This window comes from Sinocyclocheilus anshuiensis, unplaced genomic scaffold (assembly GCF_001515605.1).
Source record: "Sinocyclocheilus anshuiensis isolate Anshui unplaced genomic scaffold, SAMN03320099.WGS_v1.1 scaffold2056, whole genome shotgun sequence".
Taxonomy (NCBI): domain Eukaryota; kingdom Metazoa; phylum Chordata; class Actinopteri; order Cypriniformes; family Cyprinidae; genus Sinocyclocheilus; species Sinocyclocheilus anshuiensis.
The window spans coordinates 128509-154921 of NW_015551026.1; the positions used below are offsets into that span (position 1 = coordinate 128509).

Consider the following 26413-nt stretch of genomic DNA (forward strand, 5'->3'; position numbering starts at 1 on the left):
TTATTATTATTATTATTATTATTATTATTATTATTATTGTTTTGCACTTTTGTACAGAGCCCCACACATGGCATTCAGACAAAAATATCATCGTGGCCACAAATTAAGAATTTGCTCCTTTTTTTAATTAATTCCTTATCTCGTTTTAGTTAAATCATGGCCACAAACTAATAATTTGTTCCCACAACTTAATTTGTTTCCTTGATTTAGTAAATTGTGGCCACATTGTACTAATTCATTCCCTTGTTTTAATTAAATCAGGCGAATTAGTAACTAGGGAGCAAATTCTCAATTTGTGACCACTATATACAGTATATACATGTATTAGGGCTGGAAAGTTATAAAAAATTTTAATCTAATTAATTACATGATATGGCGATTAATTAATCTAATTAATCTGGCTGATAAATTACTTCCAAAAGATAATTTAAAGTCATGGTTGTGTAAAGCATCAAACAGACATTACAAAAAGTAGCTTCAGAAAGAAATATTTTGTTTGATTCGACATAAAATGTATTACATATTCTTATTTTTGGGTGGGTGAAGTATACTTTTAATAATTTATCATTATTATTATTATTACTATGGAAATATTAAATTATTTCTTTAATGAAATGATACTCTAAATAATAAACTAAAACTGCCAGTAGGTGGTGGTAAATGTCTTAATGATTAAGTCATCGAGTCATTTATTCATTCATTTGATTCGTTCAAATGGCTGATTCATTCAGGAGTGTAGTAAATGTAAGTGTAGTGTAGGTTCTCTTTATGAATGGTCCATTGAATCATTCGGCTTGTTCGACTTGAAGCGGATCATCACCATCAGATCGATCGGTGTATGACATCAAAGCATCTTACCGCGAGAGCGATTAGAGAGCAGGCGACTCTGCATGCTTTTGAATCGCTCTCGCAGTACTTTTGATGTCATACACCAATCGATCAGTACAGCGCCGCTTCAAATCCAACGTGCCTAATGATTCACCCAATTCCTTCAAAACGTGGATTAAGAAATTAAATGCAGCTGCGTGTTGCTCGGAGACGAATAGTTCTGCTTTGTCTTTATATTTTAGTTGGCAAAATTGAGCAAAACAGACAACATTGTGTCTAAAATAACACAATATTAACTTCTTATTTATTGAACTGTTGTATCAGTATCACATGTGCTCTCGTGTGATATTGCACTTACTGCTCGTGCGATATTGCTTAACTAGGCTATATGATGTAAATATGAGACAAAAATTCAAACAAGGGCATTTTTGCCCCATATGTTGAATTTTAGGGACATTCTAACTACGTTCTCTACGTTCTCTACGTTCTCCATCACACAGTGAGTTATTGGCCTGCATCATATTTGTAATCAATTAACTGTATGAAATGTCAGATGACCCACATAGGTCTGAGTCGTTTGACAGGGACAATGCACATCAATAATACATAAATGTACAATGTGCCGGAATAAGCCAGAAGACTATTTTGCATCTGCAGTCCTTGGACTGATGGTAAAATTGTCACCCTAAAAATATAAAATAAATAATCTCTACATAATACATGCATGCTCCAAAATACATATACAATTTATGCTATATCTAATACATATAGTTCTATGTTCTAAAAAAAAAACACATCAACATCCGCTTAAAAATTATGCTATACATAGAACCAAATAAAAAATCAACACCAGCTCACTCATACACACACAAACCGACTGTCAGGCAAAGTGACAAGCAATGTATCAATGATATCGATATACAGGCAAAGATAATATATAAGCATGCAGACAAGTAACAGTAGTTTAGATTTAATCATTCAGTCAGTACTAAACCAAACAGCCTCATATACATAGCATAAAATTCTCAAACTGGTAGAGCAGAAAAGACAAGTAAAATTAATGTTGACAGTGTTGACTCTCTATTAACCACTTCTTTAAGTGAAACTTAAAAGAGGCATAAGTATTAAAATTTGTAATGTAAGTTGGGAAGGAGTTCCACTCACGAGCAGCTAAATGTTACATGTATGTTAATGATGATTATAAGTTTCATAAAAAATGTGCATAAATGAATATTGTACAATATGCAGTCATTTTATGCTTTTATTAAACTGCAACATTCAGTTTTGTACAATATTTAACAGGATCCATCTGCTCCATCTTTCTGTCCACTGAGGATCCATGGCTTAAAAACAGTTGACCCCAAAACAAAAGAGCATACCTCAAAGTATAACAGCATTGGACTTGGGTTGCATAGAATTAAGGGGTGGTCTTGCAAAAATAGCTTGGCTGTGACTTTCCATCTAAGATGCATAGAAATGTGTATGAATTTTATGAGCCCTCCTCTAAGGGCAGTTTCCTATGGCCCCTCTCATACTGAAATAAATGGAGAGTAAATGTGCCTATTCCCCCAGAGAACTGACACCTGCAGAAAGGAGGTTTGAGAGGTAATGTAGCATAGCATCTTGTTATTGAGCTGAGGGACAGGCATTCTGCATTATACAATATTTACCTCAATGGCCGCCTCTGAGCACTGAATGAAATGCTAGCAAAATGCTAGACTGTGCGGGGGACATTTATGAGATCATCAGGTGACATTTAACTTGATTAACATCTTTTGAGCTCTGTGTTTCATGAGCACATGTACAGTATAGTACATTTTGGAAGAGAAAATACACTGGGAAGCTTTGTATTGAAATATGGATTCATAGATCTATACTCTTTCTAACAAACACTGCACTCTCAGGAAAAAAAAAAGCTGGTACAAAACTGGGGTGGTACTCTTTCAAAAGGTAATAATATGTATAATTTATGTAGTAATATGTACACTTTATGTACTATTATGTACATTTAAAGTGCTAATATGTACCATTAAGGTACCATTTAGGGGTAAATAAGGTACAGTGATGCACATTTTAGCTTTTGTACCTTAGGTTATCGTCCCATTTACAGCTTTGTACCCTTTGTATAGTGATGGGCTATGTTTTTAGGAGAGAGTGTTATGCAATTATTTGAGGCAATTTTGTCATCTGGAAATGAGCAGAATGCTAAGTTCAGAGCACAAGCTGCTGTTATTTTTTTCTTATGATTTCTGTATTCTCACAACATTAAGACGAAAGCCAAATCAAAGCAGCTTATTAGAGTGACAGTTTTTTTAAATGGTGCTTTCTCATTTCATTCTCTCAGTTATATACAGTTACAGCCCACAGACAGTGCCCTCAACTAATATCGGCACCCTTGGTAAATATGAACAAAGGCGGCTGTGAAAATAAATCTGCATTGTTTATCTTTTTGATCTTTCATTCTAAAAAGTCACAAAATTCTAACTTTTCATGGAAGTAAAACAACTGAAAGTGGGGGGAAACTCACATTATGAAATAATGCCAATATTAGTGTAGGGCACTGTATATAGACCTCAAATGGTAAAATTTCTGTTTATATGCATGTACACATCTGTACAGTTTGGCTGATTTTAAAATATCCCTACCAATTTTAAAAACAGAGTCTGTGCCTTTAAAATCGTGACAAATTGCCCACAGGGAACAGAATTCTAAAAGCAGGAAGTGGTGTGTTCCTTACTAGGGCTTAAGTATAGTTGAATTGGCAAGTACTTAATCAGATTAAATGTGATTAAAGAGTAAAATGTGTTTTCTTCACCTTATTGTGGCCATCAAAATATATTAAATAAGTGAGTTTGAGTGTGTATAGCATATATATCATAACTCCAGACATCCAGGGGGTTTGGCATGTAAGCAGGGAGCTTTGGAGATGATCCTTTTAATTTAGTGGGAGCCTGTGTGCTGTGAGAGCCAAGCTGATTCACTTCCTGTGGATGATGCCATCTGCTTGGGGGCAGCAAACAAACAGACAGACCAAACAAAGGCAAAGCTTTCTTCACTGTCTGTGCGTGAAGCATGCAGAGTTGGGTGCAGCTCAAATAAGGTTGAGACTTGATTTTATTTTCTAAATTAAGATGTATGTGTATGTGAGATGTGAAGGTTTTACCCTGTGAGTATGTATGCAGCAGAGGTGTCATGCCCATTCAAAGTGGGGAGGGGAAGGACGTGCCCCCTCAGATTTCTGAGCCAAGTGGATTTTGAATGCAGCTTCCAAAAGACAAAAGAATAGCCGAATAATATTTTTTATATTTGATACAATCACACCGGTGTGATTAAATCGTTCAGTGCAGCACAGCATCAGCTGCTAAATTCAAATCTGTGTTCGCTGGCTGGAGCTGAGCCGGAGACAGACGCGTTTGTACAGCGCTGCATTATAACCAATCACACACGATTCTGTTGAGCTTGTGAATGGAATGACCAATCAGAGGTGTTCAGATGAGTCATCGCTGAAACGTGGTGTTTTGTTCACTTGCTCGCTGACTGAATTATCTTGTGAATTCTCTAATCAGAAACAACAAAGTGCAGATGTGCGTACGAATGTAAGTAAGATATTCATTTCACAGTGTGAACAGCTTCAGTAATTTAAATGGGAGTTTTTGAGAGTGTAGGGCTGGACAATAATTTAATATCAATATGCATCGCGATATCTAATTTTTTTTCAATAACGGTGATATAATTTTTAAACACATTTCCAATATTTCGATATACGTTACCAGTGTTTCCCATACATTGATTTATTTGTGGCGTTTGACTTCATTGAATAAACATGAGCACTGCACGTTTCAAAATCGAAACACATCGGAGGTGTTTTATATGAATGTAGGCCTATCTCTGAAGGGAAAGGACTGTCTTCAGTAAAGTTTCGATGGCATTTTTATTTTATCTGATAAAGAAACTTTCATGAGCGGAGCTGATTTAATTACAGCCATTACTGGAGAAACCGCTGTTTCTACCGCTCTCAAAGCACCTCCTGTTGGCAGACAATCAGTTTGCATTTTCAATAACGTCTCCAGCAATATGTTTTTGTTGTTGCTCAATTTTTTTTTTTCTGCAGCAACTCAGAGCACTTTTCATACTCTTTATACTGGCTAAAGCACATTTGTTGCAATATATAAGAATAATCAGCCTACACTACCAGTCAAAAGTTTTTGAACAGCAAGATTTTTAATGTTTTTTTTTTGTTTTTTTTAGGAATTCTCTTCTACTCACCAAGCCTGCATTTATTTGATCCAAAGTACAGCAAAAACAGTACAATTTTGAAATATTTTTTTACTATTTAAAATTACTGCTTTTTATTTGAATACATTTTAAAATGTAATTTAGTCCTGTGATCAAAGCTGCATTTTCAGCATCATTACTCCAGTCTTCAGTGTCACATGATCCAGAAATCATTCTAATATGCCGATTTGCTGATTATCAATATTTAAAACAGTTGAGTATATATTTTTTCATTTTTTGGCCATATCGTCCAGCCTTATGAGAGTGCTCTGAACTCTGGCTAGACTGAATGAAAATGTTCTTTGATAATGTAAATGTTCTTTGCTCTCTGTAAAGTTAAAGTGTTATAATTAATAACTTACAATATTGTTATTAAATTCACATTAAATACAAAGTCAGTTGTATTAAAAATATTTTATGGCATGACACCCATATCTGGTACTTAAGTAAAAAGACAGATTTTTATGTGTAGTTAATAGATTACTATTAGTCTACTTTGCCCATCACCATTTATTGATCAAATAACTTAATCTATAAAGGTGCAAAACTCATTTACTTACACATATTTGAGAATCGAGATATTTCCTGAAATAGGTAACACATTTGGAAATATTTCAAATTAAAAGGGGAAAAAAATAAATAAAACATAAGCCTGTATCAGTTATACAGTGCTATGGTGGCTGCTGTGTGTCACATTATTTATTATTTATTTATTTATTGAACAAATTGGCAATTAATTAAGATGTCTCTAATTACAATATTTTAAGCAAAACATTTTCTTGGGACTATTATTTATTTTGACAATTAATTTATAGTTTGACTTTCCATCCCGTTACTTATTAACTATAACTAAAAAAAGTCTTGAATGACATCATCCTACAGGAAGTAAAATAATTTCTATTATTTTACTGTAATGTATGTGTAAACAGCATCGCATGCTTTACTAAGCTTATTTTTATTTAAATCATTTCTGAAATTTCATAAATATATTATTTAAAATTCATTCATTCATTCATTAAAAGAAATGATACTAGATGTTTAATGATACTAGTATTAATACTTCATCAGGTCTGGTTACATTGAATTTGTAAAGATTTTGTCATACTATATTTTGGAATGCACAGTGTTTCTTGGCAGATATCGTGCCTTAGATAATCTTTTTCTATTCTTGACAGATTGAGTTTCACTGCTGTCTTCTCGCTTTCACTCCTCCGCTCCTTTTGTTAGGGACAAAATCACTAGCTTGTCACCAGCAGCCCTGTGAAAAGAGCATATTTCAACACCTTGACAGCTTTGCTGTTACGATACCTCTGGATGACATCAAACTACTAAAGCCTACATTAGTCCCCTGCTGTTGTCGAAGAGAACTCTGTTGGTATACGTTAAGCTTAGAGGCAGGAGAGCAAACAGATGGTTTTCATTCAGTAGGGAAATTGTCTACTGTGAGGCACAATAGCATAGGGACCTTCACCTTCCGCAATAATGATGAAACTAACACCTCGTCTTTGTGAATAATTTGTGTTTGCATGTTATGTGGCCGTTTCAAACAGGGATCCTCAGTTAAACAAATAGGATTACATAGAAACTAAGTCTTGTTGTATTATAAGATCGTTCTAGACATGTTTCAACCAATCATATGACTAGAATATTTCTCACAAACTGTTGCCTTTGCCAGAGCTATTTTATGTGCATTTCAGATAGATCTCTAGTTTAGTGTTAATCAAGTTGCCTTTGTCACCATAAGCCAGTCTAGTCTCATTAATCTTTGTAGGTATTCATATCATATGTAACGCTTACTCATACATTTTTCTACAATTGAAGACAGTATATAATGCACAAGTCGGTATATTCATAATGCATGTATGAAAACCTTAGTAATATAATCACATTGTAGAGAAAATTTATTTTTGATAAAAATCAGCCAATTTCATCATTTACTCACAGCCTAACCTACAGTATAATATGAATTTATTTCTTCTGTGGAACACAAAAGATTTGAAGAATGTTGGGGTCCAGACAACATTGTACCCCATTGACTTTCATTGTATGGACATTTTAAAGCACAAACAACATCTTTAAATGGCAGGAAATGGTAGACAGTTCAATTGGACAACAGTCATATTGTATTCAGTGACAGTCACCAAAGAACACACATTTCATCATTCATTCAGTGGTTTAGGTGACCAACATCCCTTGAAGGCAAGTCGACATAACAGCGTGCTGGAAAGCACAAACAGTAGCCTATTTTCTCTGAAGGACAGGATGTGGATCTTTACAATTATTAATATCACATAATTGTTTCCTCAATGTGGATGCTGTCTACTGTGTCTGTGGATCTCTTTACCCCGTGTGGAGCTTGAAACTGCATTCTCCTATGATTTTTATTGAGTTGGGACCAAGCCAAGGGTTATTCTGTGTTCATGAGTACAGTACATTTATTCCCAGAGTAATGGACTGGCAGACTCAAAAACAATGCAGTAAAATACGTCCTTTGCAAATAATTGTTTGCAGAGAAGTTGTTGTTTTTTGGCTCTGTTTCTCCAAAGAAGCTATGCATTATTTATATGAATGACATTAATACTAAGATGTTTTCCCTGGAATTGAGCCCGTACTGCGATCTACATAACAACAGACATCAAAAGATTGTGGTATATAAATTCTATCGGCTTTACTATGAATCCAAGCACAAAGCCATCTAAATGCATCGGGTCTTTGAAAGGAACTGAATAGCAGTGTTTAAAAATGCATGGAAGTGTGAATGTGCCGATTCTCCTGCAGGGGCTTGGGTGTGATGTATGGACACTTTATTGAGCAGTGAGTGTTTTGAATGTGATGTATTAACAGGCGGTGCATTGGGAGGCATAGCCCGGCGGAGGAAGTGATGGCTCCATTTCATAGGATGTTGATTACATTACTCCGTGATGATGAATTAGTTTAATTAAATCCAGCCAATGATTTACAGAGGATACATGCCAATATGCGGCGAGAAACAATGGGCTCTGTGCATGTTACTGCCCCGTGGACTTTCTTATTGAAGTTTCTGTTCTTTTTAGGGAGGGGAGGAAAGCTGTGGTGTAGTGGTTAAGGTCCAGGTGCTGGTAACCAGAAGATTGCAGGTTTGATCTCCCACATGGAGCCATTATCTTGTTTGTGGTGCCATTCTATGGCATTCACTGTACAATTCTGTTACTATTACTTGAAATAATTTATTTGATGAGTACAAATTATATATACATAATAGGGCTGGGTAAAAAATGTTGATTTCTCGCTTTTAATCTATTCTCATTTTTACGAAACTATTATTGATTCTTAAATCCCAAGAATCGATTAGTCTTGCCAGTTTTCAGGTAATGAATGGAATATTGTAGCGCACCTCTAATTCAAATGTAAATTTTGAAATGAAACAAAGCCTAAGATTTCAAATTCTGACCATTTTATTACAATATTCAAACAATAAATACCATTTTGTCGTGTGTCAAGTGACAGATTGCTGTAGCGCCTCAGTTCAAGAGAAGCGGTAGCGCTCGTGAACTGATCATCTCCTCCATTTTAATACCAGTTATAGCACAAAATAAACATGAATGAACATCCAAAGGTATGTTATAAGAAAGAGTACAACTTACCGAAATCCGTATCCTGTCTCATGTAATCACTCAGTGTTTCAACTGCGGAAAGACGTCAATATAACAGCTTGTAAACAATGTCACGTAACGTCACACCTCAGAAATAAACATATTCGGTGACCATAAACTCATTAGTCAGCTAGAAAAAATTATCTCTATAACAAATTTTTACAGCATTAGTTGAGAGATTTTTTTTTCTTGAGAAAATTTGCCATGTACTGTGTCTGATATATATCCAAAATAATAATATCAAATCAAATTGAATCGGAATCTAATTCAATTGCAAGCTTGTGTATCAAAAAATTGAATAGAATCGTGAAATTTGTGTCAATACCCAGCCCTAATATAATTTATATACAAATTATATATATTAAGTATACAATATATATTTTTACTTAACTTGAAGACAAAAGGCACTCTGTTTAAAAGTTTGGGATCAGTTTTTATTTCTTTATTTTTTTATTAAAACATTTATTCAACAAGAATGGATCAAATTGATCAGTAAGTGACAGTAAATACTTTTACATTGTTACATTTCAGCTAAATGCTGTTCTTTTTAACTTTTTATTCATAAATTAATCCTTTAAAAAAATCAGGGTTTCCAAAAAAAATTAATAAGCAGTACTATTGTTTTCAAATACATTTTTCTTGAGCACCAAATCAGCATGTTAGAATTAAATATCTGAAGGGACATGTGGCAAAATTAGCTTCTGAAAATTCAGCTTTGCCACCACAATAATTAATTATATTTTAAAATATATTAAAATAGAAAACAGTTATGTTAAATTGTAATAATATTTCACAATATTACTGTTTTAAATAAGTGCAGCCTTGGTTGAGCAGAAGAAGCTTCTTTTAAAACCATTTTTTAAAAATTGAATGGCATTTATTATTTTTTTTATTTTTTTTTATTGAATTTACTTGTAATTGATTAATTAAGGAATTAAGATAAGTGAACATCAATCAAACAATAGCACATTATTTGTTTAGTGAGCCAACTAATATGGCTCGCAAGTAAACAGAACATCACACCTGGGCAAAAATCTGAACTGTGAGTGCTTAACTTGGGCAAAGCCACAAAATAATCATCATCCATAGGCCTTAATTAGGCTGTCAGCTGTGCCAATAAAAATCAAACACATCCTCATCTGAAATTACTGGCAAGTCTTTAAAATCCAATAAATCGAAGTGTTTTCATTAGAGCGCCACATAGTATATAGACATGGGAGGGAGGCATGTGAAAGTGTCCTTACGTTGAGATAACAGATGTGGACAGTGTGACCTGGAGCTAATCTCTTTGACATTTGAAGATAAACCCAGGTGGACATTGGAACGAATGCCACTGCCTCTCAGAACCAACTTTAAGAACACAAACGTACAACTCTGCATCCCATGTAAATGGCAGATATAGCTTCGGAGAGTAAAGGAAGGAGGGAAATTACAATGCTTCTCTCTTAGGATAGTGAAAAATACACAATGCCACAACACCTACGCCACCTTGACAGATTGCTGTACTGTTGCCAAGAGCTTCAACAAGAGGCTGATAGCTAAAAGAGCTAATAAACAGCAAGACACAAGGAATTCAAGTGACGTTTGTACATAACCACAAGGGTTGCGGCTGCTCATTCAAAGGTGCTAAATTTTCAGAGTACTTCAATCCTTGTTTATACAGGTGAATTTAAACTAGGTTTGTGTATCCTGAAGGAAATAACCACTGTTTACAAAGCAGAAAAAGATTATTGTGACGGTTTTCGGAAAGTTTTAGGTTTTCAGCTTCTGCGTAAATGAAAGCCACAGGTCATGACACTAACAACACGTCGTGTTTTCTTATTTTGAGAAATGCCTTTGAGACTCTTATTTTAAAATGTCTGCAGAAGAACGAAAGTTATACAGGTTTGGAAAGACATGAGGGTGAGTAAATGATGATAGAATTGGCTTTTTTTTTTTTTGGTTGAGCTATCCTTTTAAGTGAGATTTTAAATTGTGTATATTTTTTAATCGAGTGTGTATTTTCAGTTCCAAACAGCATAGAGTACATCTGTACGTATTACTACACAGAAAGTGGAGCGGGAAATTTGCTCACCAGTCATAGTGCACCACCTACATGAGTACTCCATGAAGTGTGTCTAAAATAAACAGTGAAAAAAGAGTTGAGGGTCAGTGTGTGGAATAAAGACAGCTGAATATATAGTACATGACATATGCAATAAATTCAGCTAAGATTTCTTGCCAGGCAAAAAAAGGCGTGTGTGTGTCTGTGTGCTCTGTTTCTTTTCTTAGCTGTAAAGGTTTGATTTTCTCATTTTCATCCAAGCTTTGAAGAGATATATGTTCCCTGAAATCATTTTAAAGTGTTGCCACAAAAAATATTAGCCTTATTTGCATATATATGAACAATGCATCTAAGTGCTTGTGCTGTATGATGATTAAATAACCATATTGAGGCCTCATTTTCTGAGAACCCCATATGGAGGCTTATGATCTCTCTCCTCTTCAAAATAGACAGCACGTCAACCATGGATGGAGCCATGTCTTTAAGGAATAACCATTGTAGAGTTGTCTTTTGGCTTGTGTTTTTATTGAACCTGAGGCTTTTCTTTGGTTCTGAGAGATACTGGTCAAAGTGGAGCTCAAAAGGCATGCCCAGGGACCTTATGTACTGCGAACAGTTTGCTTTCCTGTCCAAGGTTAGTTTTAAACTGTCTTTTCTTTCTCGAATACCAGTGCACTGAACATTTCAAATGTCACTGACCTAAAGCAAAGGAGGGAAAATAAATACAGTGTCTGAGCGACTGTGTGTGTAGGAGAGAAAAAAAAGAGATTGTAGAAAGGAGGATAGAGGAAGACACTCTTGCAATAAACAAGAAATTACTTTAGGAGTGTTTAATGTGGGAGTTTAATATACAGTGTCAGCAATGTTATAGAAACATTTATACACTGGTGGAGCCATACACATAATCATGAAAGAATAACTGGTTTACTTCAGAATAGTGGAGAGTCGGGTCATTTGTGGTAATCGGTAAGATGAATCCCTTTTAATCTATTAATCTGTGCATCATTGTTGTGACCTTAGAAATGGACATTCACCATCCACTGTTGCCATACAGAAATGCATGGGTTAAAATAGGGTTAACATTATTTTGCTGCATTCAGACATCCTGAATAGTTTTTTTTCTAATTATTTATGTGTATATATATTGTAACAAAGTTCGTAGTCACGGGAACTCCACATCCCAGGCGGCCAGCAGCGAGTTCGTTATCACTCACATATTGCCTAATTACTTGAAATGACACATGATGATTTCAGTTGATGGGAAAGAATATAATTATTATTACTATTATTTTCAGGTGTACTAATCATATTAGTTTTTGCTGTTATTTCAAAATTGGTGGTGAGAATGAATTTTTTTTGGTATTGACTACTGAAATGTTGGCATTGTGTCAACCCTTGTGCTTGCCATGACATTTTTTTTTTATCATTTTCCTCAAAGAATTCATTATTTTAGATTCCTTGATTAAAGAGACAGAATGGATGATTTCATATGAAAGCCTTTCGTTACACATTAAGTAGATGGATTAGCAATTCCCAGCTGATCTCTCTTCTTTCACATTGAGAAAAGAGGGTAAATATCACCATGGCTTTTTAATTAAAAGCAATATGTGAGGGACAGAGAAAGGGTTTATTTTGGCAGTGGCAGTGGCAGTAAGTTTAAAGTGACACTACAGCCATTCCAGCAAATTAATGAAAAGGCCAAAATGCTGTTTAGTTGAGGAGGCCCTACTTTGTATGGAGCAGGAGTGTATTCTCCATCTGTATGCTTATTGTTCAGCCCAAATCATTTGATTTCCTGAGACTCCTCGTTTCTTTGGGCAACTAACTGAGGCTCGTATTTACATTTCTTCCTGAAGTCCTTTTACCGCCAGAGCCAGACAGCTGGCATAACAGAAGACCTTGAACTGTAATGAATTCTAGTGAGATAATGTGTGCATTTGTAAGAGAACTTAAAATGCTTATATACATATATATATAGGAAAAGGTATCAGTTCAACTACACCAACTTTAGACTAGCTCCTCTTTACCACCAGAGGTTGAATAGAAGTTAGATGCATTATTCAGTATGCACTGTCCTGTGGAATTGGTCAATTGTTTTATTTGTTTCGTAGAGTGAAACCATGACAAATCTAATGCCAATTAAATAAATAGCTGGAAAAGGTGCAGATTTTTTCTCTCCAAATGCCTCCTGTTTGTTGATCTGTTTTGAATTAGACATACAGAACATGGGGCTATGTACACTTTTAAAGTAATAGTTCACCCAAAAATGAAAATTTGCTAAAAGTTTACTCATCTTAAAACCATCAAGATGTAGATGAGTTTGCTTCTTCATCAGAACAGATTTGGAGAAATGTAGCATTACATAAATTGCTCTCCAGTGGATCCTCTACGGTGAATGGGTGCCGTCAGAATAGGAGTTCAAACAGCTGATGAAAATATCACAGTAATCCACAAGTAGTCAACACTACTTTAGTTCGTCAGTTGACATCTTGTAAAGTGAAACGCTGCATATTTGTAATAAATTCATCATTAAGATGTTTTTAACTTCAAACAGTTGCTTCTGGCTAAAATACGAGTCGTCTATCCACAATATTAATTTCTCAGTAAAACGGCCATCTTGAGTGAATCAGGTGAGAAATATGCACAGATCAAGCACTGTTCTAAAAACAGTTCTAAAATGTGAGAGGACAACAGGAGATGGACGTTTTCACTGGAGGAAGAGTTATTATGGATTTAGGCCTGTCTCGATAACAACTTTTTGTTGTGCGATATATTGCCCTAGAAATAATTGCGATAAGTGATATTATTGTCATTTTAAAGACCATTTTATGCCACTGAATATATAATCATAATATAAAAACATAGTAATGCAAGAAGGCCTACACACTTCCAAATGACAACAAACTTTTCATTTTTAAGAATATTTAGATCATGGAAATTAAGTATTAATACCTTAAAAAACTTGAAAAAATAGTAAATAAACATTTTCTAACAAAAAGTGCAAGGTAACAAGTACAAAAAAAGACAAATGCACAAAGAACTTGTATGGAGATTTTTTCCTGACCTTCTTTTCTCTGTAAATGAAGGGTGCACACTATTGCTGAAAAACACAATCACTACTTAGCAGTCAGATGTCTGTATGCACAAGGGCTCAGATCCCTCAGATACAAGACCATATCTGCAGATTAAACTTTTTTCTGTAGAAGCATTTTTTAAATTTGAACTAGCACCAACTACACCACGATATGTACGAGAAGCTGCAAAAGACACAGACACAAGTGGAATGTAAAAAACCACAGTGACATTAATTTTTAAGTAAATATATTGGGCGATATATTGAGTCACCAAAAATTATTGAGGTCATGTACATGTATTGCGCGATAAGTCAATATATTGATTATTGCGACAGGCCTATATGGATTATGGACTTGTATTTTAGCTTGAAGCGATGGTTTAAAGTTAATGATGGATTTTTTTTCCTTAAAAACACGTAGCTTTTCTTTTTACAAGACATGTAAGTTAAAATGTCAAAGAGACATAAATGTACACAGCATATTCACTATAGTCTGTTATCCAATCTCCAATGTTTTGTTTTTTTTGACAGTTCTCACATTCAAGTATGATAAGCATGTGTTTTCCGCCTCCACTTTCATGAGTTTTCTCATGATGGAGGATGATTCACCATGAGTGCTATCTGGCATCTAATTTGGTGCAGGGTGAAGAGAAATAATTTCCTATCATCCCTCAACTGCACAGACGCCATCTGTGTTATCCAGCACGGTGCATCTGAAACTCCTGAATATTCATCTCTCCCTCTCATCTGATTAGATTAGTCCCCAATCAGTTTGTGAGTGGAATGATTCTGTATTTGACAATGCAGTTTTATTAGGATAATCACAGTTTGTCACAGCCCCTCACTCCACTGTGTTAACAGAGCAATGCATGTGACATGGGCCCCCCTCAATTGTTTTGTTGCTGTATTTACTCATGAACAATGGAAAAGCGCCTCATGAATGCATAATTAGAGAGATGTTGGCTAGTATATCTGTACAGTTTTAATTGAAAATTAGCATGGCTATTAATCAACATATTTGGGCCCCAAAATCCCTCTGACACTGTACAATTGAGTTGTGTGTGTATGTATGGCCAAGGATTGAAACAAATGACGTTTTAATTGAAAAGCCTGTCCTGTATCTTCTCCTCCAGCTCTCTGAAGAAAAGCCACGAGGTTGTGAGGTTGATAAGCCTGCCTTTTGTACTCACGTTTGAAATATGAGTATGCAAAGTTAAGGTCACTTACATTTGACTTTCCCTAATTTAGAATGTCCTTGGGGCTTGGAAAGAGTTGGTAGAGAAAAAAAAAATGTTTCGGCACATTTCCATGACCGAGAAAAAGGAAAACCTCTGTGAGAACAATGAGATGCTTTTGTGATATCTGAAAAGCATAAATGCATTGGCGGATAAATCATGAGCTTGTTATATCTTAAGGGATGACAATCCCCCATTAAATGACCCCCTTAATTATAGCGTCATTTTATCTTATGAAGTCTAAATGAAAGCTGATGAATAACCTCGACTCTTCCAGAGGATGTTTTCAGTGGTGTAGGATCAGAGCTCGGAGGAAACTGGGACTCCGGAGATTTGTAAGAGGTCCTGTCACATGAGCTATAAATCTCACGCTAAGTGGCTGTGTTGCAGTTATGGTAATTGATACCAGTGTAGTTAAGGTGCAGTGTGACATATTCACAGTGTGCGAGATGGAAGTCGATGTTTCACTTAGACGTGTTTTATGTATTCTTGTGGCTGCTCAAGCAGATGAGGGTCACCTATGTGCCTCATGAATCTTTAAACAGCTGCTTGGTGCAGCCGTGTCAATAGATATCTCTGAGGCTTTGGCTCCGTCTCTCTCTTTCGTTTTCTCTTTCTCTTGCTCTCTTTCTCACACACGCAGAGTGATTCAGAATAGCTTAGCAGCATAGCCTTACATGCGAACGTCTGTTTACTGTACAGAGTAATGCCTTCAAGTAAACACATTTGCATTTGTGGCTGCGTTTACAGACTGTTGATGTATTTTTTTAATGGAGAAAAGGGCTATTTACAGCAAAGCTATCATTTACTGCATGAAATCTGTTTTATTGAACTTAATTGTTTATCTAGAGTGCAGTCTTTGTAAATTTTTGAATAATGTTTCTGCAGGGTTTTTGTTTATGGCTGCATATTGATTCTAATCAGTGTGTAATATTTGTTTATTTAATTTTATAAATGTTAAATTCATTATTTTTGGGGGTTATATATTCAGAACTTGGTTCTGCAAACTTATTGCATTTTGTGTATGTGTTCTGCATTTATTTTATCAAATACAGTAAAAACAGTAATATTGTGAAATATTACAATTTAAAATGGCTGTTTTCTACTTTCATATATTTGACAGTGTAATTTACTTCTGTGATGCAAAGCTGAATTTTCAGCAGCCTTTCAGTCTTCAGTGTCACATGATCCTTCAGAAATAATTCTAATATGCTGATTTGGTGCTCAAGCAACATTTTTATTATTATCATCAATGTTGTGAATGGTTTTGGTGCTTAATATTTTTCAGGATTCTTTGATGAATAGAAAGAACAACATTTATTTGAAATAGAAATATTTTGTAACATTACATATTTACTGTCACTTTTGTTCAATTTAATCTGTCCTTGCAGATTAATAATTAGGTATAGTAATAATTAGTCATTTCTACTTGGTTAGTATTTCTACTTTGAAACCAATTTGGTTAAATGGTTTCTGCAACTTTACCAGAACTTTACTTTTACAGTAAGAAATGTAATGGCTTTAAGTTGCTAATTAAATTAGCATTCATTAGGATAGGAAAGAGGAAGGACGAATTGTAAATGAGAAACCTGCAATCATTCTATTGGCATTTCTCTTAAAGATCCACTGACAGAAAATGGTGCTGAAGGAAAGTTTTTGTCACAAAATGAAATCACTCTGGGGCTGGCAGTGCATTTTAAGCTAAATTCAGTCAACTGGATTGTTTCCCATTTTCATTTGCATCTCTCAAAGCTTAGCAAATTAAAGCAAGTGACATTTGTCTGAACCACATAGATTTGCATACAACTGTCTTAGCAGTTATTAAAGTAGTTACTGACAATACAGTGAAACTGTGTGGATTATATGTTTTTGCAAAATCACACCAGACGTGTATGTAAACCATCATTCTTTCCTGTTCTTTAGGTAAGGTGGAGGTGATAGTCAGATGTCCTCTAAATCACATACAGTGTATCGGGACGAGAAAGTGCATTCACTTCAACAAGCTCTGTAATGGGGCGAAAGACTGTGAGGATGGTTTTGACGAAGGAGTCCACTGTCGAGGTGAGTACACTAAATTATAATGTCTTTGCCTGATATTAGCAATGCAGATGTTTATTTTGATCTGTCAATATCAATAAGCTCACTGTTTGGACAAAAACAGCATTTATATTGACAGCCTAATGCTGCATATCTTTACATAAATTGGCTTTACGCTAATGGATGGCAAACAGGTGAATGACGCCGCAGGTGTGATGTTGGACACAATCAGCTCTTGTTCACAATCATCCAAGCCACAATAACAAGCAGGTGGAGCCACCTGGACTCTATGATATGACAATACCGACTCAGCAGTTGGCATTGGTTGGATGCCTATTAGTAGAGGCGGCACACCTCAGGCTGGCCAAGAGTGCAACCTTTGGTAAACTGGAAAAGTGTGGCACCCAGCTGGGCAGTGCCAGGAGCAGCTGATCCTGCCCTTTGATCCAGAGCCTAGCTGAAAACAGGCCAGTGACCCATATAAACAACACCAGATTATAATGTCAGGTGGATTGCATGGGTTTCCTGCAGGGTTGGAGCAACAACACGTTTTTCTAGACTTGAGAGACTGGTGGAAGAGTAATAATTACTTTTGAATTGCCTGAGAAATGTGACTCATGTACATGCTGTTAGGTTTGAATAGACAGTTGTATCAAAAATGTATTTATTTATTTATTTATGTAACAAGCCTGTTTCTGCCATGGAATAAAAAAAAATGTATTCAGACACAATTCAAACTTTTTTTTTTCTTGCTGTTCTTCATCTCTTGCAGTTCTTCATCTCACAGTTCTGTGTTTAAATGTCACAATTCTGGGATTATATGTCGAAAAAAGTCAGAGTTGTAAGATAAAGTCAGAATTGTGAGATAAAAAGTCACCTTTTTTATCCCGTAGAAACAAGGTTTCATAATTTATTTATAATATATTAAATAAAATAAAAACAATTAATTTAGTTTAGTTCAGTTAATTGTAAATATGCAAATATTTTAGATGAATTATTTCTAGATTTGGGAAATGTTATAAAAAAATGCTAAATAGAAGCATTTTTACTACAGATCTCTTACTTTTGGATTCCACTGTAAATTCACTTCAAATTAATTATATTTCCTCTCATAAAAACAGTGGACAGGTGCCTGTTTTTTTTTTTTTTGTATCTGTCATTGGTAAATGAAAATGATATACCCTTTGCCACTATATTAGCTCATTCCTTATGAGCCAAACCTCACTTTTCAGGTTTATCTGCCCTAAAGGAAGGGCTAACCTCCAAACATCTTTCTCTGACAGAAGAACCAATCGCCTTCCAGCGCAAGGAAAGAGATTGGTCTAGTTCAGTGGGCAGAAAGATTAAGGTTTTGACTTGACGTATTGCAGATAAAGAAAGAGGTGCTCAGAGCCTGAAGTGATGTATCACAGAAAGTTATCCTTGGGTGTTAGGAAGCATTAAGAGACATTATGTTCATTGTTCTCCTCCTCCATTTGTTTGTTTTTAGATACAGCTAATTAAGCAACGAGTGCCTGGGGCAATAAATCCTTTTTTTTTTTTTCATTCCACTCTTGCTCAGTTTGCAGACTTCTTAGTTGCTGTTTACTTCACTGCAGTCATAGAGCAAATGTTTTTCAAACGTCTTCATTCTATTTAGTTTTTCACTTCTAATTTGATGATTTTGCAGCTTGTGTGCAAGGATAATTACATTTTTAAACCACATGCAGATGTTAGTAATGATGCGTAAGGCATATTTACAGGTTACACAGAAGTGGAAAGTCTGGACGTGTTTTTGTTGGTGATTTAACTGTCTGCTGAACTAAGCAACATAGTATATTTCATCAAAGGGGCTATTTGAATAAGTAAGCACTGGCCACTGAGGAGTTTGGGCCGGGACATTCGACATGTGTTTCCAAACATACACCTGCAGACGGGAGGAAATGAGGTCACCACGGAGAAGTTGGAGCATGGCAGCTGGGTCTTCGCTGACACTTTCCCTCCCCCTCTCATAATGAATTTACATAATGAATCCCAGGAGGGCATTACACAAAATTGTGCCCATATGGAAGACAAAGACAGCATTCTATTTCACCTTCACACGCTTTGGCAATTCTTTATTTTAATGATTGTCTTTCAGTGGAGTGGAGATTTTCAGAGATGGCATGAAAAACTTTTTTTTTTTTTTTTCAGCACCTGGCTGCCTCTTTTTCACTGTGCAAAATCTGGCTCCTCTCAGCCAGCGCTGATACTTGACAGGTGGAGATGAAAAGAGGGCACATTTGAATTTAGGAGCTCTTTAGTGGAATTTTCAGAAGTTCCTCACAAGCTGTAAGCATACAAGTGGCAAGAAAATGTCTGTGGTGACAGCATTTGGTCATAGTTACATGTGGTTATGTACATAAGGTCTTTCAAAGGTGCTTTCAAATACTTTTGTGACCTGCAACTTTTTTATGCTGCAACTCAACATCAAATTATTATTATTATATGGATTATGTATATATCTTTTTTTTTTCAACAGATTTGATTGACGCTCGTGCTGTTCTGAAAATATCTAATTTGGTAAAAAAAAAAAAAAAGATTCCTTGTAAATCTCTCATTCTCTTTCATGGGAACTTCGAACTGCGTCCTCTAGGGGTCGCTATGGGGAACGCCTCGTCGTGACCCGTGTCTGAAGCATACATTGAAAAATTCAGATGAAGAAGTGAATGATGTGTGCTCCCGGCGCCTATTTATTCTATAGTCGCACCGGTAGTGACGTCATGGCTGTCACCGGCCAACGAGTTGGTGTTTTTTCAATGTATGCTTCAGACACGGGTCACGACGAGGCGTTCCCCATAGTGACCCCTAGAGGACGCAGTGTCTCGTTCCCTACTCAGGGAACCATGGTTACATAAGTAACCTGAGACATTATGCTGTATTATCACCAAATCTTGTATTCAATTTTTTTTTGTCATCTTGTTTTCTTTCAGTTAGCACATGTTTTATATTTCTTTTTGGAACCGACTGGCCGTAGGCTTTATTGAGCGCGTTTACATGAACGTTCTTAAACCAGTTATGCTTAATAAGCTGCATGTAAACGTGTTGAACTGCTTCCCTTTATCGATGAAAGGTCATAAATCGCTTAAGAATAAACCGATCGACATAGGTGGATTTTTGCCCATTATTCTGATTTCTCTAAGTATATAAACACCTTAACCTGCATTTTGTCGTCTTATTAAAGTGCACAGAGAGAGTTTTGCAGTAGAGGAGGAGGAAATATATTGCAAACTCGACCTTTTCTTGACCCCAAAAATACTAAAAAAAAAAAACAATGTTTTCTCATCTTGTGCAGCCATAGGACAAGTGGTACAGTTGAAGATGACAATGACAATGATAGTTAGGCTAGTGAATGATGGTTAGGTTAGAAAGCAGGCTAATATCAGAACAAATTTCATTTGCATTGTCTTTATGGCGAAATGCAATAACAAATGAACACCCTTAGGTAATTCCATAGATTGTGCTTATATTATGTTCAGTTCAGTCATTAAAAAGCAGCTCATGATTCCTTTTCTCAAAAGCAATTACATACCAATTAGAGTAATTACAGAAGTAGAAAATAAAAAAAGAAGAAAGCTTAGAGAAAGTCTCTTTCAGTACAGAAGAAGTCTCTTCACAGCCCTGAAATGTGATTACAGAAATAATTCTCCATGTGTTGTACATTAAAACTGCCTGCTTACTGTTATACAGTTTTGATCTACCATTTGATCCATTGATGCTCCTCTCCCGCTTATAGCAGAAACAATTATATCTATCTATGCTTAAAGACACACAAAGCAATTAACCAGCATTCAAAGTTTGTTTTAATGATGTCTAATTTAATTTGATAATATTTCAGTACTGTTCAAAAGTTTGGGGTCAGCTAAATTTGTAAAATGTTTTTGAAATTAGTCAATATATTATTATAATATATTGATTATTTTAATATATAATATTAATGTATTAATATATAATATAACTTTGATATCACCATATTTTGATATAGTTGTACAAATTTGGGGAAGACATTGTTAATAGATAACGCTGCTTTTGCAAAGTAATGAAAAACCATGTCACAGATGTACCTTCCCCTCCCTTGCTTTGCCTCTCAGCAGCATTCAATTATTTCACTTGATTAACTTTTAATTTCCAATAATTCATATAAACAAACAAACAGTATCCCCTAGAGTCAGGATGGCAGCGGTAACCACAGTACAAAAATGCAGTGCAAGCCATTTCCTGTTTTCACTTCAGTTTAAAGAAAAGTGGAGTGCATTCACCTACACATAAGCTATTAGCATATTTATTGAATTTGTTTTATGTAATGATACGGAATATCATCCAGAACACATTAAGCGTTCCCCTCGCTAGCTGCTGGTCATTTTCAGATGAAACCAATGATTTTCTGTGATGCTGTACACTATGTGGCTGTTCACTGTTGTTTGAAGATGGCTCATATTGTTAGTCTCAGTGGGTCACGCACCTTTCATTATTGGGCTACCATAAATGTGAAAGTCAAGTACCTCATTTGAATAGTATAATGACAGGGTAGCGCTCAACTATGCTTCCTTTGGGGATAGTCCTAAATCATAATGTAGGATCAAATTTGTGCAACAATAAGCAATCACCGTTGACTTTTTGACCCATCTGAGTTCATAAATGCATAGGCTAACTCTAGAGGATTAACCCGGGACTTCTTAATCCAGGATCCTTCGGTCGTTTTTAGTCTCATAGTCTGATTATTTTCACTAATAGGATTATCTAGAGGAGAAGGAACAGTCTTGTTAGTAATGATCGCAGCATAGCACAGCTTTGCTAAATATGCTTATGGTTTTTATGCATGACTTTTGTGGTGCTTTAAACTGACGGTTGTGTGATATCCCATAATGCAACTGAAATCCCATAATGCAACGTTATATGCCAACACATGCCAAAAAAAAAAAAAAAGATGTAGAAACAATTTTCACTTAGAAATTGCTAATTGCAAATTTCAAGGAAATGACAAGAAGCACGTTCAAATAGACATAGTATTTTCTTGGAAAATATACTCCAATAATCTGTTTTATTTACATCTTTTTTACAGTAAATGCTTGATCATTTAACAAGTCAAGTTAGACTGTGACTGACTTAAAGCTTGGCTTCTTCTAGCTTTAACCGCTGCTCTTTTTGACTACTAAAAATGCCAGTTTTTTTGCATCAGTATTTGATGTGCTTCTCTGTTTATACTGTATCGTCTGAATCATCTGTCAAATCATTACCTTTTGTAGTGTTTTGAAATAACCCATTACAATCTGGTGATATCAAATCCAATTACAGCATTATTTTTTCTTTGCAGGAAGGGAGGTTTAAAAATGCATTGAGATGCTAAATGATTTACACTGATGCTTTTGTCTTGCATATTTATGGGAATTTACGTCATGATTGAATACATAAGATAATTTGTAATGCTTATTGCATCTGGGATTAACAGTGTGAAGTAACAGTGTTTAGTAACAGTGTGAGAATATTCACAGCTTGAACATTCTTCAAAATAAATAAATTGTAGATGTTAAAATAGACAGTTGTTTTAAACTGTAACAATTTTTCACTTGAACACTGTTTTTAACTGACAGTGTTTTTAACTTTTTTTTATCAAATAATTGCAGCCTTGGTAAACATAAGAATGTTCTTCCAAAAACATTGTTGTGTGTGTCTGTGTGTGTGTGTGTGTGTGTGTGTGTGTGTGTGTGTGTGTGTGTGTGTGTCTCTGTGTGTGTGTGTGTGTACAAAATGTATTGTAATATAATTATGGAAATGATTTGTGCATTTTACATAAACAAACATCTTGATAAATATGGCATACTTTAATGTCAGGAATGCATCAATTTGGATACATACTGTGTGAACTTTAATTTGTCAAGAGAGTACCATTTTAACAAATCGAATTCCTCTCAGAGAGGCAGGCCTATGGCATGCTTATTAAACACTATTGCTTCTCCAATGACCATGGCTTGTGCAAAGATCAGCATCTTAATTTGGTCCCAGATTAATTAGGGGGCCCTGAAAACCATGCAAAGGATTGGACTAAGACAGACCTTGGAGAAACAAAGGCCATGAAGGTCTCCATAGCTGGCCTATAATTAATCCATATGGGGAAGTAAAATTACAGACTTCTGCTGCTCTTTCTTTTAACTCATGTTCATGTTTGTGTGGGTGGGGTAGTAAGTAGTTTTCAGGCCATCTGTGTATCACTTCAATAGAAGAAAGAATCTTCTCTAAGTTATTGATAAGAATAGCAACTTCATGTGTTTCATGCCCACACATACAGGTGCATCTCAATAAATTAGAATGTCGTGGAAAAGTTCATTTATTTCAGTAATTCAACTCAAATTGTGAAACTCGTGTATTATTCTCTCATTCATTCGCCACAGGTTTAATTAATTGTTCTCTGAGTTCTGTTGAGCCTCTCATTAAATTAATAATAGTTGGAGATGTGGTCTGGTGGGCAATGCATAAATATGCATAGACAAAGCTAAAATTTCAGCAGTAATTGCTTCAGTCTTCAATGTCACATGATCCTTTAGAAATCATTCTAAGAATGATCAAGAAACATTATAAATGTTGAAAATAGTTAACTATTTTCGTTGTGTTGCTTAAAGGGTTAGTTCACCCAAAAATTTAAATTAGGCTGCGTTTTACTCACCCCCAAGGCATCCTAGGTGTATATGACTTTCTTCTTTCAGACGAATCCAGTCGGAGTTATATAAAAAATTGTCTTTGATCTTTCAAGCTCTATCATTTCAGTCAGCGGGTGTTGCATTTCTTCAGTCCAAAAAATAAAAATAAAAATAAATAAAAAGCGTCCTTCCATAAAAAAAAGTGTCTCACACTGCTCCGGGGGGTGAACAAAGGCCTCCTGTAGTGAATCGATGCGTTTTTGTAAGATTTGTCGAAAATGTGATAGGATTCTTTTATGACTAAAAAGTTTTGTATAAATTCTGTATAATTACTGTCAGTTTTGATCTATTTGATTTAAAAGAAACATAGAGGGGCAGCAACATAAATTGGCACCACTGAGGGTGAGTAAATAATGAGAGAAATTTCCCTTTAAGGCATTTGTTTGCTTTTTGGACTTATCTTTTATTTTATATTTTTTTTGTATTATATTCTATTTTCGAAAGTCACAGGATGTTGTCACCTAAGGCAACAAGTGAGCCATGACTCCCACTGATCTCTTGCTATGTTTTTCAAGGCCTTTAAAGTTAGTATCTGCCCTTGACATTTTTCTGTAGGGATTTTAAAGAAAGGGTCCCTTAAAAGGAGACAGTTCCTGCTTGGCTGGGCCAGGGAGCCAACGACTTACTGGTGGCCCCTCATGTGGCAGCGTACCTTGACCTCAAGGACAGTTTGTGATTCACAAGGGGAGGCTGGCTCAGCACAGGAAAGACGTGAGGCTGGATTTATGGCAGCGGTGACAGGGCACAATAAGCATCAAGTGCGCCTCGTCACACTCTGCCAGCAGCATTCCGTTATCACGCCCCTCCTGTGGTGAGCCTTCATGTGGGCCGGGGCGACAGTGATTGGAGGGGAGACCCTCTGTCACAAGAAGCATAAGTGCTTTGCCATGGAGATAGAGAGAAAAAAAGGTTTACTACTTCTGGCCCCAAACTCATGAAACATTCTAAAGTAAAATTCTTCTTAACTGCTATTTTCGTCTTATTTTTCTAACTTGAGATTAAGTATTTTGCATTAAAGACAAAACTTTTGAATAATTCCTGAAAAGAACATGTCTCATTCACTAATAATTGCGTGGATTATTTGTATTAATAAGCAGAAGAGAACTAAAATAAAATGCACCATAAAATGCACCCAAACTATCATGGCCTTTTGTCAATCTCAGCAAAGACAAATTTTCATTTGAGAGATGCATAGAAATATCTTCGAGCAATGCTGCCATTCTCAAAACCAGCTCAAACACAATAAACACCTTTAAAAACAGACCAAGGTTACACAGGCATCTTATTAGTCAGCTGTACATATGCATGTTTTTATGCATTTTTCATACATTTAGAATTCATTTAGTTTGAAAGTTATTGATGAAACATGTTTTGTTCCTGAAAACATTCGTAGGTAGATTTGTGTGCATGTACCATTATTGAATGAGATCCATTGTTCTTCAAAATCTCCATAAATAACCTCTTAAAGTTAGGATAACTTGACTAAAATCCCCAAAGGTAAGATTTTTACTGAATTTACTGGTTTATTTACAATATTAAGCATGCAGTAAAACACTAACTATATAAAATACACATTGCAATTACTAGGGACATGCTACTCATGAAAATGTTTGATTGGTCATGATTATGCATGATGTTATGTTCCTCTTCAGGAACTCGAGCTGCGTCGAAAACGCTAGGGGAACGCCTTCTGCGACCCCCGCTCTGAATCACATGTGAAATCAGTCCAATAGCTGAACGGGACGTCACGGCGGATGACGTCATGACCAGGAAGCTATAAAAGCACGTGCGGCGGAGCCAGCGTCAGCTTTCTGTCATTCAGCGAAGCGCTCTGTGTGTGTCAGTCATATTTATTGTTGTCTGTCAATTGTGAAAGTCTATAAGCTCCAGCTATGTCTAAGCTCATGCAAGGACAAAGCATTTCAAGGGCGAGAGCAAGCCACGTTGTAGGTTGTGTGTTCCTCCCTGCCCAAAGATAACGTTATATCACGAGTGGGGATACACACAGCCTGTGCGTGGTTTGCTTGGGAGCGAAGCATAGTTGTTACTGCCTTGCTTCGCTCTCAGAGGGCTCTCTTTGAGGAGGGAGCCTTCACTAGCGTTCCTCGCGGTGCCGGCCCCGCTTCCGTCGAGTCGGAGCGGCGGCTGCATTCGTGGGGTTCGCAGTTGGATCTGGCGGAGGGAATGGAGACGGGCGAGTCCCTATCTCCTTCCTCACACACCAGATCCAGTGCCCGCCTGCCGTGTTCCAGGGCGCAGCGGTGTCCGGCGAGCGCTTCTCTCAGTTACCACCCGGAAACATAGCGGTACTAAGAGGCTCGCTACCTCTACGGAGGTATCTAGATGGGTCCTGCCCCGAGCAGGCTGGTGTCTAGTCTTCCTAGCAGACGACGTGGGTCTGAGGGCCGTCGTTTTCAATGAGAGTGCGCCGGGACAGGGCCCGTCTGTTGTAGTACCCCCGTTCTGGCCGGGCCGAGTTGGGTCTCAGGCCTGATATCTCTCCTCGACAGCGCTCTATGGGAGATTCCCGTCAGGAGAGATCTCCTCTCACAGGCGGAGGGCACGCCCCCGCCCGG

General features: G+C 36.2%; 1 protein-coding gene across 1 annotated transcript in view; it reads left to right on the forward strand.

The window, feature by feature from the left end:
- Nucleotides 1-26413, forward strand: part of LOC107661145 (low-density lipoprotein receptor-related protein 1B-like) — a 349019-nt gene that overhangs the window by 94349 nt on the left and 228257 nt on the right. The window contains exon 3 of the mRNA XM_016450614.1: nucleotides 17011-17148. Within this exon, the coding sequence (XP_016306100.1) occupies nucleotides 17011-17148 (138 nt within the window). The remainder of the gene's footprint in view (nucleotides 1-17010; nucleotides 17149-26413) is intronic.